General features: G+C 33.1%; 1 protein-coding gene across 1 annotated transcript; it reads right to left on the reverse strand.

The window, feature by feature from the left end:
• Window positions 1-2,655: 2,655 nt before the first annotated feature.
• Window positions 2,656-16,292, reverse strand: LOC111709415 (coiled-coil domain-containing protein 63). The gene is made up of 12 exons (XM_023483076.1): window positions 16,198-16,292; window positions 13,732-13,785; window positions 12,045-12,125; window positions 11,402-11,527; window positions 10,660-10,726; window positions 9,364-9,473; window positions 7,463-7,631; window positions 6,796-7,398; window positions 5,715-5,825; window positions 4,233-4,320; window positions 3,533-3,650; window positions 2,656-2,992 (listed from the first exon to the last, which is right to left on the reverse strand). Exons 1-12 carry the CDS (start codon window positions 16,290-16,292, stop codon window positions 2,926-2,928), a joined length of 1,689 nt encoding a protein of 562 aa, XP_023338844.1. The 3' UTR covers window positions 2,656-2,925.
• Between the last annotated feature and the right edge of the window lie 2,754 nt (window positions 16,293-19,046).

Genomic DNA, 19,046 nt, shown 5'->3' on the forward strand with positions numbered 1-19,046 from the left:
CCATTTCAAAGAAACATTTCATAGAATTATCAAAGAAACATTTGCAGTTTTCATGCCAGCGACGTTAACTGCAAAAATGGTTAAAGTTTTTATTCAAAAATCAGACTTGAGAAACCTTGGTTGCAGAGGCCCCCTGAACAAAGCGACATGTACTCAATGTATGGTAAAAAAAAGTTGCATAAGAAAAATATTTAACGTTCTGGTATGTTCTTTTATACCAGTTAATTTGAAAACCTAATTATCATTTTCTATCTTGTCTAAATAAAATATTTTTTTTAGCCCTGGAGACACTGGTTATATATTGTTACTAAGCAGGTTCAGGCTCTAGACAAACAAGGGTTCCATTGCATGGATGCATGGGACTGTATGTATAAAATGCCTTATTTTTCACATTAGCTTCATGTCAGGTAAATAGAAGGTAGTAAAAGTAGTAATAATTTAAATTTGAAAAATAAAGATGTGTATTGATTTGTGAATAAATGGTAGAACTCAGGGTAGTGGGGAACTGAAAAATAAATTCTTGAATAAGTGTTGATAAAAAAGTTCCAACAAGTCGGTGGTAGTGAGGGTAGTTTAAAATAAAAAAAAAAATTGAAAAAAATGTTGATATATAGATTTTAAAAAGTCGGAGGTAGTGAGGGTAGTGGCAAATTGAAAAATAAATTTGAATAAATGTTGATAAAAAAGTTTCAACAAGATTAAATAACGAAATAGGATGCAAGCATAGCATAGACTTATATAAGGAAATACATACACACTTATATACGGATGCATAGGACGCATGCATAGCATAGACTTATATAAGGAAATACATACAAGTTTAGATACGGTTACATAGTATGCATGTATAGCTCGACTTATATAAGGAAATACATACAAGTTTATATACGGCTGCATAGGATGCATGCATAGCATAGACTTATAAAAAAAAATTCATACAAGTTTATATACGGTTACATAGTATGCATGTATAGCATAGACTTATATAAGGAAATACATACAAGTTTATATACGGCTGCATAGGATGCATGCATAGCATAGACTTATATAAGAAAATACATACAAGTTTATGTACGGATGCATAGAATGCATGCATAGCATAGACTTATATAAGTAAATACATATATAATATATAAATTTTTGCGCTTTTTGTTGCTTAGGACATTTTCTAACATTGCACATTTTGTAATCTTTGGTGTTATGTTTTGGGTGTTTTGTTTTTGGACATTTTGTTTTTGGGCGTTTTGTATCCACTCCGTTCTATTCAGTTAATATTTTAGAACCATATGTAAGAGAATCTTGTAGGTAAAATTATCCAAAATTATCCACTCCGTTCTATTCAGTTAATATTTTAGAACCATGTTAGAGAATCTTGTAGGTAAAATTATCCAAAATTATCCACTCCGTTCTATTCAGTTAATATTTTAGAACCAGTTAGAGAATCTTGTAGGTAAAATTATCCAAAATTATCCACTCCGTTCTATTCAGTTAATATTTTAGAACCATGTTAGAGAATCTTGTAGGTAAAATTATCCAAAATTATCCACTCCGTTCTATTCAGTTAATATTTTAGAACCATGTTAGAGAATCTTGTAGGTAAAATTATCCAAAATTATCCACTCCGTTCTATTCAGTTAATATTTTAGAACCATGTAGAGAATCTTGTAGGTAAAATTATCCAAAATTATCCACTCCGTTCTATTCAGTTAATATTTTAGAACCATGTAAGAGAATCTTGTAGTCAAAATTATCCAAAAATTGTTCAACAATGGCGTGGACAATATTCATCCCAATACCGAGTCAGCTATACAAACTTTGGGTAAATTCAAGAAGATTTTGAACTCAATGAATAAGCGATATCATCATATCTTTCCACATTGTCTTGTGAAGGCAAGAAAAAGTTATACCATGTGGTGTTTTGAAAATAGATTAAAGCCAAAACAACACAGGCCAAAGTTTACAAAGTTTAGTCGCGCCCATTTAAATGAAATTTTTATTTTTTGCATTAAAATGATTTTAAATCAATTTTTGAAAAATAAAACAAAAATAAATCTACATAAACATTATATCTGAGCCAAATACGACTTGATAATCTATTTGCCCGATCAAAACTTGATTTCGTTCTCTAATTAACTTCTGATATATTTTATCAAATATATATTTAAAATCTTTTATTATTAATACCTTACAAAACGATACAAAACAACATATAAAGAAAGGAATTGATTGTAGCCACAAACTCTGATTTTTTTAATTCATATATTATTGCAACCCAATGTCGTAGTTTAAAATATCAAAGGTTTACACAGTGAGGTTGCAAAGATATAGGCATTAAAATATTTTGGTTTGTAGCAAAGACTACTTTTATACATAGAATTGCACAAGTTTTTTTACTTTATGCCCTTGGTCAAACATTTTGTGAAAAAAGAGTCAGTCGAAAAGTTGAATTCGTATTTTAAAAAATGCAAAGGAATTGAGTTTTTGCCACAAACTCTGATTTTAAAATTCTTATATCTTTTCAACCCGATGTTGTAGACCTTAGATTTTTCAGACTATGAATTATGTTGGATCACATAATCTAAGTTAGAAATATCAAAGGTTTACAGCATCAGGTTGCAAAGATGTCATTTTGAGAAAATTTGAGTTTGTGGCAAAGACTCAATTCCTTTACGCATTTTTCGGATTGTTTCCGACATTTTTAGAAAAGTTAATTGGCATTTTTCTTCGGTAATCGGATGGATGAGAAATAGTTGAAGTTAAATGAGATAATTTGCAAAACCTCCGAAAAATTATAGAATTGTATAATTTCAAACGATAATATTAAAAAATAATATGAAATACAATTTCACTTAGATTCCCATTAATATTATATAATGAATATAAAAACCATAAACCGGTTAAAATTGCGCTTTTTTTCGAAGCTATTTATTTCTTTTTCCCAGATTTAGGACGAGATTTTGATGATGCATTCGTCTCCTCTTCTTTTTTCTCCCTGAAATAAATACAGAGTTACTCACAAAAAAATGAGACTGCAGAGACGAATGTGCGAAATTAATTGAGTCTATTCCTTTCAATCCTGGTTCCCTTCAATCTTAAATTTCTTTCTTTCTTTGCCAAATTATTAAGTACATCATTTAAAGGCTTTATTTAAGACAGAGGACCAAATTCAACCCTAAGATATTTAATGAAAATAAACCAAAATATCAGTTTCAGAGGCCGGATTTTAACAATTTGAGCCGCAGCGTTAATTTAAGACGCGGCTCAAATGTGGTTGGTTCCACTTATAAAATTGTATTCAATGTTTCAAGATTTAAGCCGGTGCTTAATTGTAACCGATTTTTGGCGGCTCTAACTCATTAAATTCGGCCTCAGTTATGTTCAGAACTGCTTCTCTTAATTTAGTTTAGAACACTTTTATCTTATTTAGTTCAGAAATTTATTTTCTGAATTTGTTTTTCCCATTAAGTTCAACATTATTTTCTAATTCTTGAATAATTTTTTCAATATTTTGGAATCTTTTTCCTCCTCTTACCTAGTGTTTACAATGAATGCTCTTGTCTTCAGTAGTCCCACATCTAATGGTTTTGTTTGGTCAAGACCAACTTCAATGTCGTCTTCTTCGTGCTTAGACTCAGCTCGTCCCAGTACTCCTGGGAGAAGATAATGTGAGGAATCGAATGATGTCTTTTGTAATTATGAAATAAAAGATTATAAAATATCTAAAGTGTTTTCATTAAATACAAGAAACTGAAAACTGCTGTAAACTATATGTCTAATCCATGCAAGATACAGGGTGTCCCACGAAACATGACAGTTGGTGAATAGTATTTCTTCTTCCACACACTATATTAGATATTAAAGACTTTTTGCATTTTATTTCTTTTAAAAATGTTTAACTCATGTATATTTTACTGTGAAATCAATTTTACTATAGTATAACTGTCATTTAAAAAATGTTTTATAGTCTCTTTAGTAACAAAGAACTTATCAAATTATGGAAGAAGACATTTTAAACTATTCACCAACTCGTGTTCCGTGGGACACCCTGTACATCTTTGACTATCTGATCCATGCAGTATGGAGTAAAATTTAAGTTTGCAAAATCAAAGGTCTTTTCACATATAAAATATTATATATATACATATAAAATATTATATATATACATATAAAATATTATATATATACATATAAAATGTAAGGATTAGTTATCAGTTTAGAAATTAGAGATTCACCATGCTGTCCAGCTTCTGATTTCTGTCCAGGTTTATGTTTTAGTTTATGAAGAGGTTTCACATCAGGAGCTTCAGAACTCTTTCCTTCCTAAACATTCAGAGTTTATCAATAGGTTTTATATCAGGAACTTAAGAACTCTTTCCTTCCTAGACATTCAGAGTTTATCAATAGGTTTTATATCAGGAGCTTAAGAATTCTTTCCTTTCTAAAGAAACAGAGTTTATGAATAGGTTTTATATCAGGAGCTTTTTTTCCTGAACAAACAGAGTTTATAAAGAGCTTTTATACCAGCTTCAGAACTATTTCATTCTTAAAATTTCAGAGGTTATAAAGAGGTTTTAAATCAGTAGCAACATTTCTTAACATTAATTCAGAGTTTATAAAGAGGTTTAATATCAGTAGCATCATTCCATAACATTCAGAGTATATAAAGTATTGTCAACCATTAATTATAGGCTCCGTGTAAAGTCGTCTTTAACTTAGATCCCCTCTCGGAGACACCCAAACCAAACAATTTTAACCCCCTTTGTTCTTTGTTCTCCCTGTCGGAGTCATAAACAACCTCGCATTGTGAATCTATTTTCAAAAAGTTAAACAAAGAATATTTTCATATCAAGAATTAGTGACTTTCGTTAATAATTAATTGCCATTTTAATTCAGAAGTTTAAAACGTCTTTTAGTACTGTCCAGTGTCCAACTATTGTTAACCCCTTAGTCATCGTAAGAATTTTTTCATTATAACATTTTGTACACGTTATCATATATGTAATTTCTTCAGGAAATAAAAAGAATTACTTAAGTGATCTCTAAAAGATTGAATTATAACTACTTGATTGATCTCTAAAAGATTAATAACTACTTGAGTGATCTCTTAAAAATCGATGATTACTTAAGTGATCTCTAAAAGATTTATAACTACTTAAGTGATCTCTAAAAGATTAATAACTACTTGTGTGACCTCTAAAAGATTAATAACTACTTGAGTGATCTCTAAACGATTAATGACTACTTGAGTGACATATAAAAGATTAATGACTACTTGAGTGATCTCTAAAAGATTAAAAACTACTTGGTTGATCTCTAAACGATTAATGACTACTTGAGTGATCTCTAAACGATTAATGACTACTTGAGTGACATATAAAAGATTAATGACTACTTGAGTGATCTCTAAAAGATTAAAAACTACTTGGTTGATCTCTAAACGATTAATGACTACTTGAGTGATCTCTAAACGGCTAATGACTGCTTGACTGACATCTAAAAGAATAATGACTAATTGAGAGATTTCTAAAAGATTCATGACTACTTGATAGATCTCATAACGGTCAATGATTAATATTTAAGTGATCTCTGAACAATGTATAACTTATTATTTGATCTCTCAACAATTAATTACTACTTGAGAGATCTCAAAACCGTAAATTACAACTTTAACGATCAATAAGTTCTTGAGTAACCTCTACGCCCTGAACGATTACCTGAAAGTCTATGAACTGTGCGACCCCCTTGAGCTCGACGATTTTCTCGTGGATCATGTCCAGGTACATGATGATGTTGTTGTCGTTTACAAAAGGACGCTTAGGCTCCTCCTATAAAAGAAGAAGATTATGATTTTAAAGGAATTGTGATCTTTAATTTATAGAGTGACAATTCTGATTTACACCGGCATTATTACAAGCTTTGTCTGATCAATAATAAATGATAAATACATGTTTTTCTCTTTAAAAATTTATTAATTTTATGTTTTAAAATTACTTGCGGATTTATACTACAGATACAAGAGAAAGAAATGAACACTTTAAAAGATCGAAAACAACAATATCGTCCACGTTTTTGAACAGATAAAATTTTAAAGAAATGACAGGGATCATCTGACATGGCCCTCTTTAAAGGGAGTGTTCGCGAAAAATGAAAGGGGGTATAGGCTTAATGCGATAAAAAGCGCTTTTGATTGCTACTAATCTTACTTCTATCTGTTGCGTCTATAAAGAGAAAATTGTTAAAAACGACTAATACCGAAGAAAGTAGTGTCCATGCAAATTCAGAAAGATGCAACATACGTCTTAGACCGTAAAAAATCTATTTAATTTCAAACAAATCATTCAGATATTACAACCTATGTTCATCGATTATCTTTCGCCACATTTTTATATAGTTGATTTTTCATAATATGTTTTGATTTTATTTTTTTAAATAATATTTAGCTTGCAACTTGTTTTCGAACATTCCGAGAAAATATGAAAATATCGTCTTCATTACCAAATATTCCCGAAACAGGAAAAAATGGTTTTATAAGTAACTCTCAGATCATAACAATTAAAACATAAACAAAAAATAAGACTTCAGAGACGGTTTTACAGATTTTGTCTAGATTTTCTCTTTTAACAGAACTGATTAATCGCCTCGAACTACGATTTTCTAAACCATAAATCTTTACAACCTGGGTTATCATAATTCATAGTTTAAAATATCAAAGATTTACGAGAATAGATTTCAAAGATATAATGATTAGAAAATTAGAATACGAGGGATGGAAAAACTTTTAAAACTAATCCTGACCTTAGCATCTCCCAGCAGAGACAATACTGGTGTACTTCCACAATCACATTTAATGTACAGATCTTCTGTCCCTGTTTTCAACTTGACCAGGACGGATTCCATGAGATCTAGTTTGGTCTCCGTCTTATCCGCTTCATGCTCGCTATCCTCCAGTTTCTTCTCCATATCCCGCACCTTCTCCTGCTGCTGGCGCTCCTTCTCCTCCCCCCTCTCCCTAGCTTCCTTGATATCCTGCTTCAGCTTGAGGATGGAGTCCTGGAGGGTCTCCACCTGGTTGTTCATCTCTGTCACGTAGTTGAACAACGCAAAGTTGGCGTCCTCAATCCTCACAAAATCACTGGTGATCTTTTCCAAGCTCGCGTCCGTTCCGACAATGTTTTTAATCTGCTCAAATGCTTCTTTGTACTTGGAGACGTTCTCTTTGTCCTTGGCTTCCTCCAGCTTCTTGTTCTTCCCCTTGTCGTCCTCCCCGAAGTCGCTTGCGAAGGCCCTGTCATTGCTCTTGTGGAAGAGGAAGTCCTTGAGTTTCTCGTCATGGTCCAGGGTTCGCTGGAGCTCCTTCATTTCCTCGGTAAAATTTCGCGCATCTTTATCGTTCTTCTCCTGTTAAAAAACTAAAATCAATTTTTATTAGAAAAAAAAATTATCATGAAATATAATAACTTTCCTTCATTGCAACGATCTTGCTCTGTGCTTCATCTCTCTGATCATAGGCCTGGATCGCTAGCTCAGTTAGATCAGCGATCGTCTTCTTGTTTCCAGCAATCTTTTTCTGAAGCTTGGAGATCATATCGTTGAACTGAGATCGTTCTCCGACCAGGTGATCTATTTCCTTTCTAAAAAATGGTGTCCTTACGGCATTTCTGCGTCAACATCATTAAATACCATTAGTTCTGGCATTTCCTAAATTTAGCTTGCCTTTTTTATTCTTTCTAAAATACTAGAGCTAAACAGAATTATGATTTTTATATAAATCATATAGATAAAATAAATTTTAAATGTACTGTTGCAAGCGTAATTTTAAAATCCTACATGCAAAGATGGCAATGCCCGATTCACGACGAACCTTTTCTCTTAAATAATGTGAAAGATATTGTCATTGGATCTGATGTGTTTAGATCTGATAATTCCTACATCTTTTCTTGCCGTAGAAATGCGCAAGTCACTTTTCAGAGAAATTACAATTAGAAATAATGAGTTTAAAAAATTATCAACATTTATATCATACTTGATGTGACAAAGCTTTAAGAGTTCCATTGTCACACAAATTTCACTAGATCATTCATTTGGCGTACCGTCCCGTTTTGCCTCATATAGTCAGTATTTGTACTGTACTGCTTGCCCTGGCTAGTTTCGGCCCGGTACATGAAATGAACTGGAATGGACCGTGTTGTGAATCGGGCATGGAGGGTCAATTGAAATTGCGCTCAACAGTTTCTTTTTAATAAAATCAAAATTGTCTTAATGGCTAATATCTGGTACATGTAAGGTACAACATGATGTTTAGTTTTCATGTTTAGTGGGCCACCCTGTATCAGGAAATTTAATTCAAAAAGGTTTTCAATGCTGATTTTTCCCGTCCAAGAATAGGATGTAATATTTGAAAATTGAGATTGACATCAGGGAAAAAGAAATAGATTTAGGTTTAGGATAAGAGAAAAGAGAATGTTAAGTATATGAGATAATATAGAAGGTTTAGGGTGAGAGAAAAGAGAAGGTTTAGGATAAAAAAGAGAAGGTTTAGTTTAAGATAAAAGGGAAGGTTTAGGATATGAGAATAGAAAAGGTTTAGGATTAGAGAAAAGACAAGGTTTAGGATGTGACAAAAAAGAAGGTTTAGGATAAGAGAAAAGAGAATGTTTAGGGAAAGAGAAAAGAGAAGATTTATGATAAGAGAATAGAGAAGGTTTAGGGTAAGAGAAAAAAAGAAGGTTTAGGGTAAGAGGAAAGAGAGGGTTTAGGATAAGAGAATAGAGAAGGTTTAGGGTAAGAGAAAAAAGAAGGTTTAGGCTAAGAAGAAAGAGAAGGTTTATGATAAGAGAATAGAGAAGGTAAAGGAAAAGAGAAAAAAGAAGGTTTAGGATAAGAGAAAAGAGAAGGTTTAGGATTAAGGAATAGAGTAGGTTTAGAGTAAGAAAAAAGAAGGTTTATGATAAGAGAAAAGAGAAGGTTTAGGATAAGAGAAAAGAGAGTGGTTAGGAAAAGATAAAAGAAATTGTTAAGAAAAAGAAAAAGAAGGTTAACAATATAAAAGGTTTGAGATGGAGAAGGTTTGAAGTTGAGAGATTTTATGATTGTATAGTGAATATATGGTTAAAGAAAAAGGTTTCAGTTAGAGAAAGCCGATATTTGGATATCTGGTTAAATGGATTTGTAGATATCTAGATATAGAAGAATACATAGGAATAGAGATAAATATAGATATGATTAGACTTGAATATGGATATTTGTATAATTGGATATCTAACTATCTAAATATCTGAACTTATGGATGATTGGATATCTGGGCTTTTGGTTATCAGTAATTCTGGATATCTGGATATCTCAATATCTGAATGTGGCGAATACCTAATAATAGTATTTTGTGCAAGCGTAGAGTTAAAGTTGATCATGACTCCGTCCAGACGGTTCTCTAGAAGCTGGATCTTCTGAGATACATCCCTCCTATCCCGTCCTGCCTAAATCAAGGATAAGGAGTTAAAGCTAATCATAACTCCGTGAGGAAGGTTCTCTATATAGAGCTGGATCTTCTGTGAAACATCCCTCCTATCCCGTCCTACCTAAACAAGCATATGAAGTTAAAGTTAATCATTACTCCGTCAAGACGGTTTTCTAGGAGCTGGATCTTCTTAGATACATCCCTCCTATCCCGTCCTGCCTAAACAAGCATATGGAGTTGAAGTTAATCATAACTCCGTCAAGAATGTTCTCTAGGAGCTGGATCTTCTGTGATACATCCCTCCTATCCCGTCCTGCCTAAACCAAGGTTAAGGAGTGTGAGGTAAATATATGCAAGAAAGACGGTAAATAAAAAGAACCAGAAACTAACTGATTGTTTTAGTATTACGATTAAGTACGGTGATAAACTGAGCCAGGAACTCTTGTATGTGGAGAACTTTTGATAATTTGCAAATTAATGTAATCTTTATTCGATTTCCCGCATGGTAATCGTATCCAGTCTGGGGTTGAAGGAATCCTTCTTTAAATCATAATTTGTCGCAAAGAATTTTTTAATTATGATAACTGATATATTTACAAAAATCAAAATTAAATCAATTATTTACATTTTAACAAACTTCTTAGCCAGTGGCATACATACATGGCTCACTACTGAGAAAATCATTGAAATATTTGTGCAAGCAAATCCCAGAAAATTGAAGTTTAAAAGAGTTGGTGAATATGTAGATGGAGTAAAATTCTATCTACAAATTTCAGAAGAAATTTCGTTTATTAGTGAAAATATGATTTTTTAATGATGCTGTGATTATTGATTTAGTTAGCTGTGATGGAGTTAAGTGATAAATTTATAAAGTTAAAAAGTTAAAGTTAGTTTTTCGAGCAAAGAAATAAATTTTAGACTCTATAAGGTTAGTAACACCCAAAAATGTAGTCTTTTTGGTTTATTTTTATGGTGTTAACTGACTTTTTGAACAAAACAATTCCATGGGGGGGGGGGGGGGCAAAAAAAAATTCTTCGCGCGAAATCCTGCCCCCCCCCCTGGCTAAAATCCTGTGTACGCGCCTGTTCTAAGCAAAATTTCTATAGTTAAAAAAGAATGATATGACAATACTATTTTGTGGTCATCATTGTATTTCATCATCGCAGTCTTTTCTGTATAGTGTTTTGAAAGCAATTGAATTTACCGGGCATGATTGTGGTCGTCCTCCCGACGCCATTTTTAACCTCTGACTTCCAATCTGCTTTTCTAATCTAAAGAAAAAATTGAGTCTAAGATATCATCGTTTTTCCATCTTAAAACGAGAAAAATTGTGTACATTTTCTTGCCTGTCTTTGCTGCGTATGTATTTCAGTTATTTTTACAGAGAAATAAAAAGAAAAGCCAGGATATTCTCATAAGTTTTGCACGGACAAAAGGTTTAAAGGCACCGGATATGTTAATTCTTTAATTTGAGACATTTTCAAATTACGTGAACAGCCCTTTATATAAATTGTCTTGATATGGTATTTTTCATCGATTTAAAATCTCCATTTTTGCGGAAAAAAATTCCTATGCTGACACAACTCTTAAAATAGAAACCACATGTTCATAAAATATAAAAAATCTTTTTTTCGTCTCATTCTCAATTATTTATTTAATTATTTCCTTAAATGAAGTGAACTTCAACAGGGTGAAAAAAATTATTTAATTTAATTTTGATTTTTACAAAGAGTTCAAATCAGTTGAAATTTTTGAGGAAAAAATGAAAAACCTGTCAAAATTTGCTATTTGAAAAAATCTTCAGGTTTGGGACGTATCTTCGACCTCATTCATAGAAATTGAAAAAATTGAAACATTTTTTATCGGATTCGAATTCCTAAATAAATCATTATTACTCAAAATTAAATTCTACATAAAAATGTAGATTAACATTTTTTAAAGGTTACCTCCTGATCTCTCGTTCTAGGTCGGACAGATGAATCTTCTCCTCATCAATGGCAAGGATCAGCTGTTCTTGTTCCTCTGCCAGGGCCGCCATCTTGTTTGCTTTCATGGCGTCCATCCGGTTGTTTCTGGTTAAAAGAATTACTAAAATGTGATCAAATAAGTGTTTTACTTCCCTAAAACTCGGTAAAAAAAAGCACAACACATTTATGAAAAGTTTAGGTTTAAAAGAGAGATATTCAAGTATTGTTTTCAGAAATGTCCTGCTCTGGAATAACAAAAATACCTGAGAGGCATTTTTAAGCTGTTTACAGGATTTAAGAGGTTATACCCTAAATGTATATTTCAAACCATCTTAAAGATCATATTTGAAATTTTTTAGTGATATTTTAAATATTTGGATATAAAAAAAAAAACATATAAAGGAACTGAGTTCTTGAAAAACTCTAATTCGTTAATCCCTATATCTTTGCAGCCTGATGATGTAAACCTTTGATATTTCAAACTTAGAGTATATGATCTAACAAAATTTATAATTTGAAATATCGAAGATCTCCGACATCGCGGGTTGCAAAGATATAGGGATTTGAAAATTAGAGTTTGGGGCAAAAACTCAATTCCTCAACAATTTTAACAATTTCTCACCTTGCAGATTTAGACATTCGAAGTAGTCTTGAAACCTCTTGTTTCTCTTTTTCAAGATCATTTAAGGTTTTCCGTTGACGTCTTAAAGGGACAATTATCAACACATGGGCTTTTTATTTTTAATTTATTTTTTACGTCTCTATTTTTTTATAATTTTGTTTTTACCTTCGAATATCATTTCTTTCGTAAATTTATCAAAAAATAACCAAAAATGTATCGCAAAGGAACTTATTTCCCCCCCAAACTAAAATTTTCTAATCCATCTTTACAACCTGATGGTGTAAACCTATGATATTTTAAACTTGACTATTTGACTATTTGATCTCACAGAATTCATATTTTGAAAATATCAAAGGACTATGATATAATGTTGCAAAGATATGAAGGATTAAAAAATCACAGGTTGTGGCCAAAACTCAATTCCTTCCCACCATGCAAAAATGCAAACTCCAATCGGTACTAGTATAAGCACGCCGACATTCAATCTATGCAGCTAGAATTTTTATAATAAGATGCTAAAATATCCGACCTACTAGTGTTTAAGCTATTAAATATTATGACAACTGCACAACTTATGCACAACTGCACAACTTTTGTAGGTCGGATGCACAACTTTTGAAAGTCGGATGGACAACTTGTGTAGGTCGGATGCACAAATTTTGTAGGTTGGTTGCACAAGTTTAGGTTTAGACAATTTCTGGGCCAAGCACTGTGGCTAGGGGGCCGAGCACTGCGGCCACATTTATCAAACTGATCAAGTGATTGACAATATGTGTACAATTAGGTTAGGTTAAGACAATTTCTGGACCGAGCGCTGCTGCTAAGACAGGCTAGGGGGACGAGCGGTGCGGCCACATTTATAAAAATGACCAAGTGATAGATAATATGTGGGAGTTAGGTTAGGTTAAGACAATATCTGGACTGAGTGCTGCGGCTAGGACAGGCTAGGGGGCCGAGCGCTGTGGCTACATTTATCAAAATGACAAAGTTATAGCCGATATGTGGGGATATGTTAGGTTAAGACTTTTATTGTGAATCCGACCTACAGAATTGAGTGCAATCAACTTAAGAAAGCTGTGCATCCGACCTACCAAAGTTGTGCATTCTACCTATCAAAATTGTGCTTCCGACCAACTAAAGTTGTGCATCCGACCTAACCTACTAAAGTTGTGCATCCGACCTACAAATGTTGTGCATCCGACCTACAAAAGAGTTGAGTAGGATACACAAACTTTTTTTCAATGAAGTCTGTATCCGACCTACAGTACATCGGACCAACAGCAGGTTGAAGCGCTACTGAAAGACCACGTGTGGGTAGGTCCGAAGTATCGTAGGACGGATTTATCGTTGAGCGAATGTAATACAATCATTTGCACTCGTTGCACTATTCTTCCAGGGTGTTCCCCCCAAACACAAGAACAGATAAGTCGAATATTTGTGTATGTTGTATAGATACCAAATCTACAAATTAAAAACTCTGGATGAATAGAATTTTTGACATTCTTAATCCCCTTAATTATAGGGCTAAAGTTTCTATACGTCATGGTTGCATTTCAAGAATTCGTTTTAAATTAACGAACCATCAAGGGAAGATAAGACGTTAAATCTAACAAACAAGCTTTGGATTCTCTTCATATATAACCTTTTTTTCTGGAAAAAATCGTTTTTTAAAAATATTATTTAAAACCTGAGTATTTTTTGAGCTTCGTCCTTATACGCCTCTTTGTCGCCCTCCATGATTCTTTAGTTAAAGATTAAATTAATTCAAAAACTTTAGAAGAAGAAAAAACAATTTCCGGAGAGAGATAATCTTTAAATTCTCTTTCACAGTTTCAAACTGTTACAAGAGTAGAATTAATTGAAGGAACGGAATATATTAGGGTAAACTTCTTTATCCTTAAGATAAGGATTTAAAATTTCAAATTAAACTTTGATCAGAATTCATAAAACAGTCATATTTTTTGAAGCAGAATGAAAGTCTTTATTGATAAGTTGTTTAACTAGAAATGTGAAGCCGGAGATTTTGTCAGTGTCAGAATGAAAGGAACTGTTTTATAATTTAAACTGGCTTTTCATTAAAGAGGAATATACCTGATTTACATCGATAAACTTTAAACCTGATCAACAATGTGGAAGATATCGTCGGTTTTTTAGCCTGAGTGTGTTTAGTACTTGTTTTGTTTTACTTCGTTGTTTTTGGATCTGAAATTCGCAGTCACTCTATATGTGTTAATCTGCAGATTAATTTAATCTTTTCTCGAAATCCCGCGCGTGAAGAGTGTCGTATGTGGTGAATGAACAACTCATCAGAAGCCAAAGAATATTGCGGTCAACAAATGAGAGAGGAGAAAAATTGCGGATATCCAAAATCAATAGATTAAGTAGATCCTGTGTAAATTAAAAAGTACCCTATGAACCTTATTTCCATCCGCCTAAATCTGTTGCATAAAACGGAATCTAAATCTGTTGCATAAAAAAAGGAATAGAAGGGAGATACAACTGACGCGGTTCGCCCTACCATATGATTATACATGCTTTGCAGACGAGTACTCCATTTGTGTAAGAAGTATTTGTCTGATATACATTTACTGCGTATACAATTACCTATTCTGAACATTTCATATACAAATGAAGTACTCGTCTGCAAAGCATGCATAATCATATGGTAGGGCGACCCGCGTCAGTTATATCTCCCTTCTATTCCATACTCTCTGGGTCAACTACATACTATTTAAACTAGACGGGCTGGTACGAGTAAACACTACACCACTCGGGTAGTGGTGAAAGATTAAAAAAGATTAAATTAATCTGCAGATTAACAAATATAAAGTGACTGCGAATTTCAGATCCAAAAACAGCGAAGTAAAACGAAACAAGTACTAAAAAAGCGTCGATATCTTCCACATTCTTGATCCTTTTTCTTGGGAATATTTCAACCTTTAAAATTATATGGTACTGTGGGTATATGGTACTGTGGGTATATGGTACTGTGGGTATATGGTCCTGTGGGTATATGGTACTGTGGGTATATGGTACTGTGGGTATATGGTACTGTGGGTATATGGTACTGTGGGCATAAAAAGTAAGCAGATCGGGATTATGGGTTTCCAACACCAAAGTTCCCAGCTAGGATGTAGTAGACCTATGTTCATAGAAAGATATTTTATCAATAAACATTTCATACACAGGAAATTTCATAGACATAGAATATTTTTCTGTCCATGCAATTTCCTATTTTTAAAATTCTATGAAATGTCCTCTCTATGAAATGTGCGATCTTTGAAATGTCCTCTCAATGAAATGTCCTATCTATGATTTTGTTATCTATTAAATGTCCATCGATGGTGCTACGAAATTTGCTCTATTTCCATTTGCTCTATGGTCATTTGCTCTAGTTCCATTTGATCTATCAAGTCATTTGCTCTATACGTCATTTGCTCTATATTCAATCTGCTCTATACCTCATTTGCTCTATGACTAAACACGTCATTTGCTCTATAACCTAAAAATACACTATAAAATAGCTTTTATTGGAATTCCTAAGCGTAACTTGACTATGAAAGGCGGGAATTTTTTTTTGGAAAATTCGCACATTGCAGTTTTAATCAGTTCTTCAAAGTTCATCATGACAGAGAGACTGCTCAATAATAAGAGAGGTAAAAAAGCCTAATATGTGATGAAAACTATATTTAAGGTCTCACACTATTCACAAATACCAGACAAACAAAACTATCTCCAGGAAGTTGGCGGAATAATGAAACTGAAGGAAGAACTGTAAAATGTAAAATTGTAAAAATATAGTTTTAATATGATTAGATATTTGTAAAATATGTTTATAGAGCAAATGACGTGTTAACTCATAGAGCAAATGTTGAGTAGAGCAATTTGACCATCACAGTCATAAAAATGTTTATAGAGCAAATGACGTGTTATGTCATAGATCAATTGACGTATAGAGCAGATGACATATAGAGCAAACGTCGTGATCTATGAGTTATAGAGCAAATGGTTAATAGAGCAAATGGAACTAGAGCAAATGGCAATAGAGCAAATGGAATTAGAGCAGATGTCTAATTAGAGTAGATGATTTACTCCAACACCTATAATTTAGATTCGAATGTTAAGTATTTTAATTAATTTAAATTTCCTAAACTGTCTGGTGAGGCGGAGTAGCTCCGCCTCCGCCATGAGATCTAGCTCAAGATCTTTCTCCTCGTCATTCTTCTTTTCCTCCTCGTCAACCGTCATTTTTACTGAAAATTAAATCGATTATTTGCATATTTTCAAAATGGCGTCAATTTGGAGCGTTCAATTCACCAAGTCATGTGCGGGATTTTGCTGAACAGTGTACACTGTACACGATCATATAATTCAGAATGGCAACCATAAAAACCCGCGTGGTTTTCTGTCGTTCACAAATACAAATCAATTCGGTTCCATGATGTCATTTGTAAAAAATTGTTCCTCAAAAGGTAAAATCAGTATTAAAAAAATATTTAAAAAACCATTAACCGTCAGAATTTTCATATTATAATCTAATACCTAATAATTAAATCTGTTTAAAATATGACATTGAAAGATAAATATCTTAAGTTTAAATGAAGTTTTGAAAATGATGCATGGTAGGATTTGTATTAAATTGTTCCGTGAGAAGATTTTCTAGTTAAATCTTGTTAAATTTTCAAAAGTTGAATTCTAAAGAAACAACTGTATTATTACAGAATATCTAAATATGTTAAGATCAAAGGATTAAAATTAATGAAGGAACAAGTTTACATTTGTAACAAAACTTTCTAGTTCTTCTAGATATTTTAGTTTCTTTACAACTCTAGTTTCTTTCTCTTGTTTCTTTAGTTTATCTTGCTCTAGATCTCTAGTTCCTTTCTCTTCTTTCTCTTGGTTCCTAAGTTTTTATAGTTTCTCTAGATCTCTAGTATCTTTCTCTTCTTTATCTTGGTTCCTAAGTTTTTATGGTTTCTCTAGATCTCTAGTTTCTTTCTCTTGTTTCTCTTGGTTCCTTAGTTTTTATAGTTTCTCTAGATTTCTAGTTTCTTTCTCTTGTTTTTCTTGGTTCCTAAGTTTTTATAGTTTCTCTAGATAGATCTCTAGTTTCTTTCTCTTGTTTCTCTTGGTTCCTAGGTTTTTATAGTTTCTCTAGATCTCAAGTTTCTTTCTCTTGTTCCTCCTGGTTCCATAGTTTTTATAGTTTCTCTAGATCTCTAGTTTCTTTTTCTTGTTTTTCTTGTTCCTAAGTTTTTATAGTTTCTCTAGATCTCTAGTTTCTTTCACTTGCTTCTCCTGGTTCCTAGTTTTTATAGTTTCTCTAGATCTCTAGTTTCTTCCTCTTCTTTCTCTTGTTTCCTTAGTTCATCTTGCTCTAGATCTCTAGTTTCTTTCTCTTGTTTCTCTTGGTTCCTAAGTTTTTATAGTTTCTCTAGATCTCTAGTTTCTTTCTCTTGTTTCTCTAGTTTCCTAAGTTTTTATAGTTTCTCTAGATAGATATTTAGTTTCTTTCTCTTGGTTCTCTTGGTTCCTAAGTTTTTATTGTTTCCCTAGATCTCAAGTTTCTTTCTCTTGTTCCTTGTGGTTTCAAAGTTTTTATAGTTTCTCTGGATCTTTTTACTCTTGCTCATCTAGTTCATCTTAATCGTTTGTTTTCTCTAGATCTTTTAATTCTTTCCTTAGTTAATTTAGATTTCCTGTTCCTCCTTGAGTTTCAACATGTCTGAAGTATATATACATTAACTCCCTTGGTAGATATTTACTTGACTCAGTTCCAATGTCTATACAATATATCATGTTCTATGAAGGGTCCCTGGAGATAGTGATTATATGAACCTTCCTTGATTTAATCTTATCTTATGACCCAATCCTATCCTAGCCTAGGGCCAGGGATGGAGAATATTCATCTTGAATTACAATAAAGATTTATATCACTGAGTAGTGAGTAGTGAGTATACACTGGTATCCTGGTAGAACTTCCAGCTGAGTATAATCCATTCCAAGCTTATTGATCAAACCTTCTCAACCAAACCCAATCCTATAAAGAATGTTCCCCTAAATCTTTCTAAAAGTATCTCAGGATGGAATAAATGAATTTTGTACAATTTTAGAGAGGTATATCCCCACCATTTCCTGTCAGATACCCCCCGGATAATCTTTTCTATCTTAGTAAGCTCCATTTTTGTACAAATTCATTATTCATTCTGAAGACGGGAGAAAAAAGATGGCGCTGAGAAGGAGTCCACGTGGAATAGAAAAGTCACGGAACCTCTTGCTCCAGCAGCTTGGGCAGACAGCTGTGAGTCAACGTGGGATGATTACATTGAATATTCGGGTTGTTTTATTTTCAGTGTGAGAAGCGGTAACTACAGCTCGATGGAGGTTTAGCCCACACCGGAGGGAGGCGAGGGATTGTTGTGAACCGGCCAAATTGGTGTAGACCGACTCCGATTAACGTCATAGTACCGCATACAAGGGACAGATGGCGTAAGCGGCAGGTTCAGGAATCCTCGAAAGTAAAGTCGGCGCGGAGCGGAGTCTTAGGACGGTAAGGGTTCTCTCTAGTGATACACGGACACGGAGAGGACTAGGAGAGAGTTAGGTACACAACCCAGTAATCCAGTCTAAGAGGATTAGTGATACACAGTTAAAACACACATACTACCCCTGCGTGAGAAAACAGGATTGGATAGTGGCAGAATCAGTGATTTAAGCTTATTACTGGAGAGATCAGTAATAAATTACATTATTATTTTTCATTTAAATCAATCATAAACCGTTCAGTTTCACACGTCTGCCCTCGGTGATGGATTTAACAGGACGTCATGAGAATTACAAAAAGATAGGATAAGAAAGAGAAGAAGGAGAAGGAAAATAAGTAAAAAAAGCAGCTTTACAATGATGCTAAATCCAGCAGCAGTAGCTGCTGCAGCTGCAGCAGCCAGGCATCCGGTAACTATTTAAAAAAATTATTATTATTGTTGTTATTATTATTATTAT

Source organism: Eurytemora carolleeae, unplaced genomic scaffold, assembly GCF_000591075.1.
Source record: "Eurytemora carolleeae unplaced genomic scaffold, Eaff_2.0 scaffold963, whole genome shotgun sequence".
NCBI classification, from domain to species: domain Eukaryota; kingdom Metazoa; phylum Arthropoda; class Copepoda; order Calanoida; family Temoridae; genus Eurytemora; species Eurytemora carolleeae.

What these genes read in the sequence shown, in the direction of transcription:
- LOC111709415 (XM_023483076.1), bottom strand. Translation starts at nt 16,292, where the DNA reads ATGACGGTTGACGAGGAGGAAAAGAAGAATGACGAGGAGAAAGATCTT. An exon ending in GAAGCTCAAAAAATACTCAG is followed by an intron (nt 12,126 to 13,731) that starts GTTTTAAATAAT and finishes TGTCCCTTTAAG; the next exon opens with ACGTCAACGGAAAACCTTAA. An exon ending in CGAATGTCTAAATCTGCAAG is followed by an intron (nt 11,528 to 12,044) that starts GTGAGAAATTGT and finishes TCTTTTAACCAG; the next exon opens with AAACAACCGGATGGACGCCA.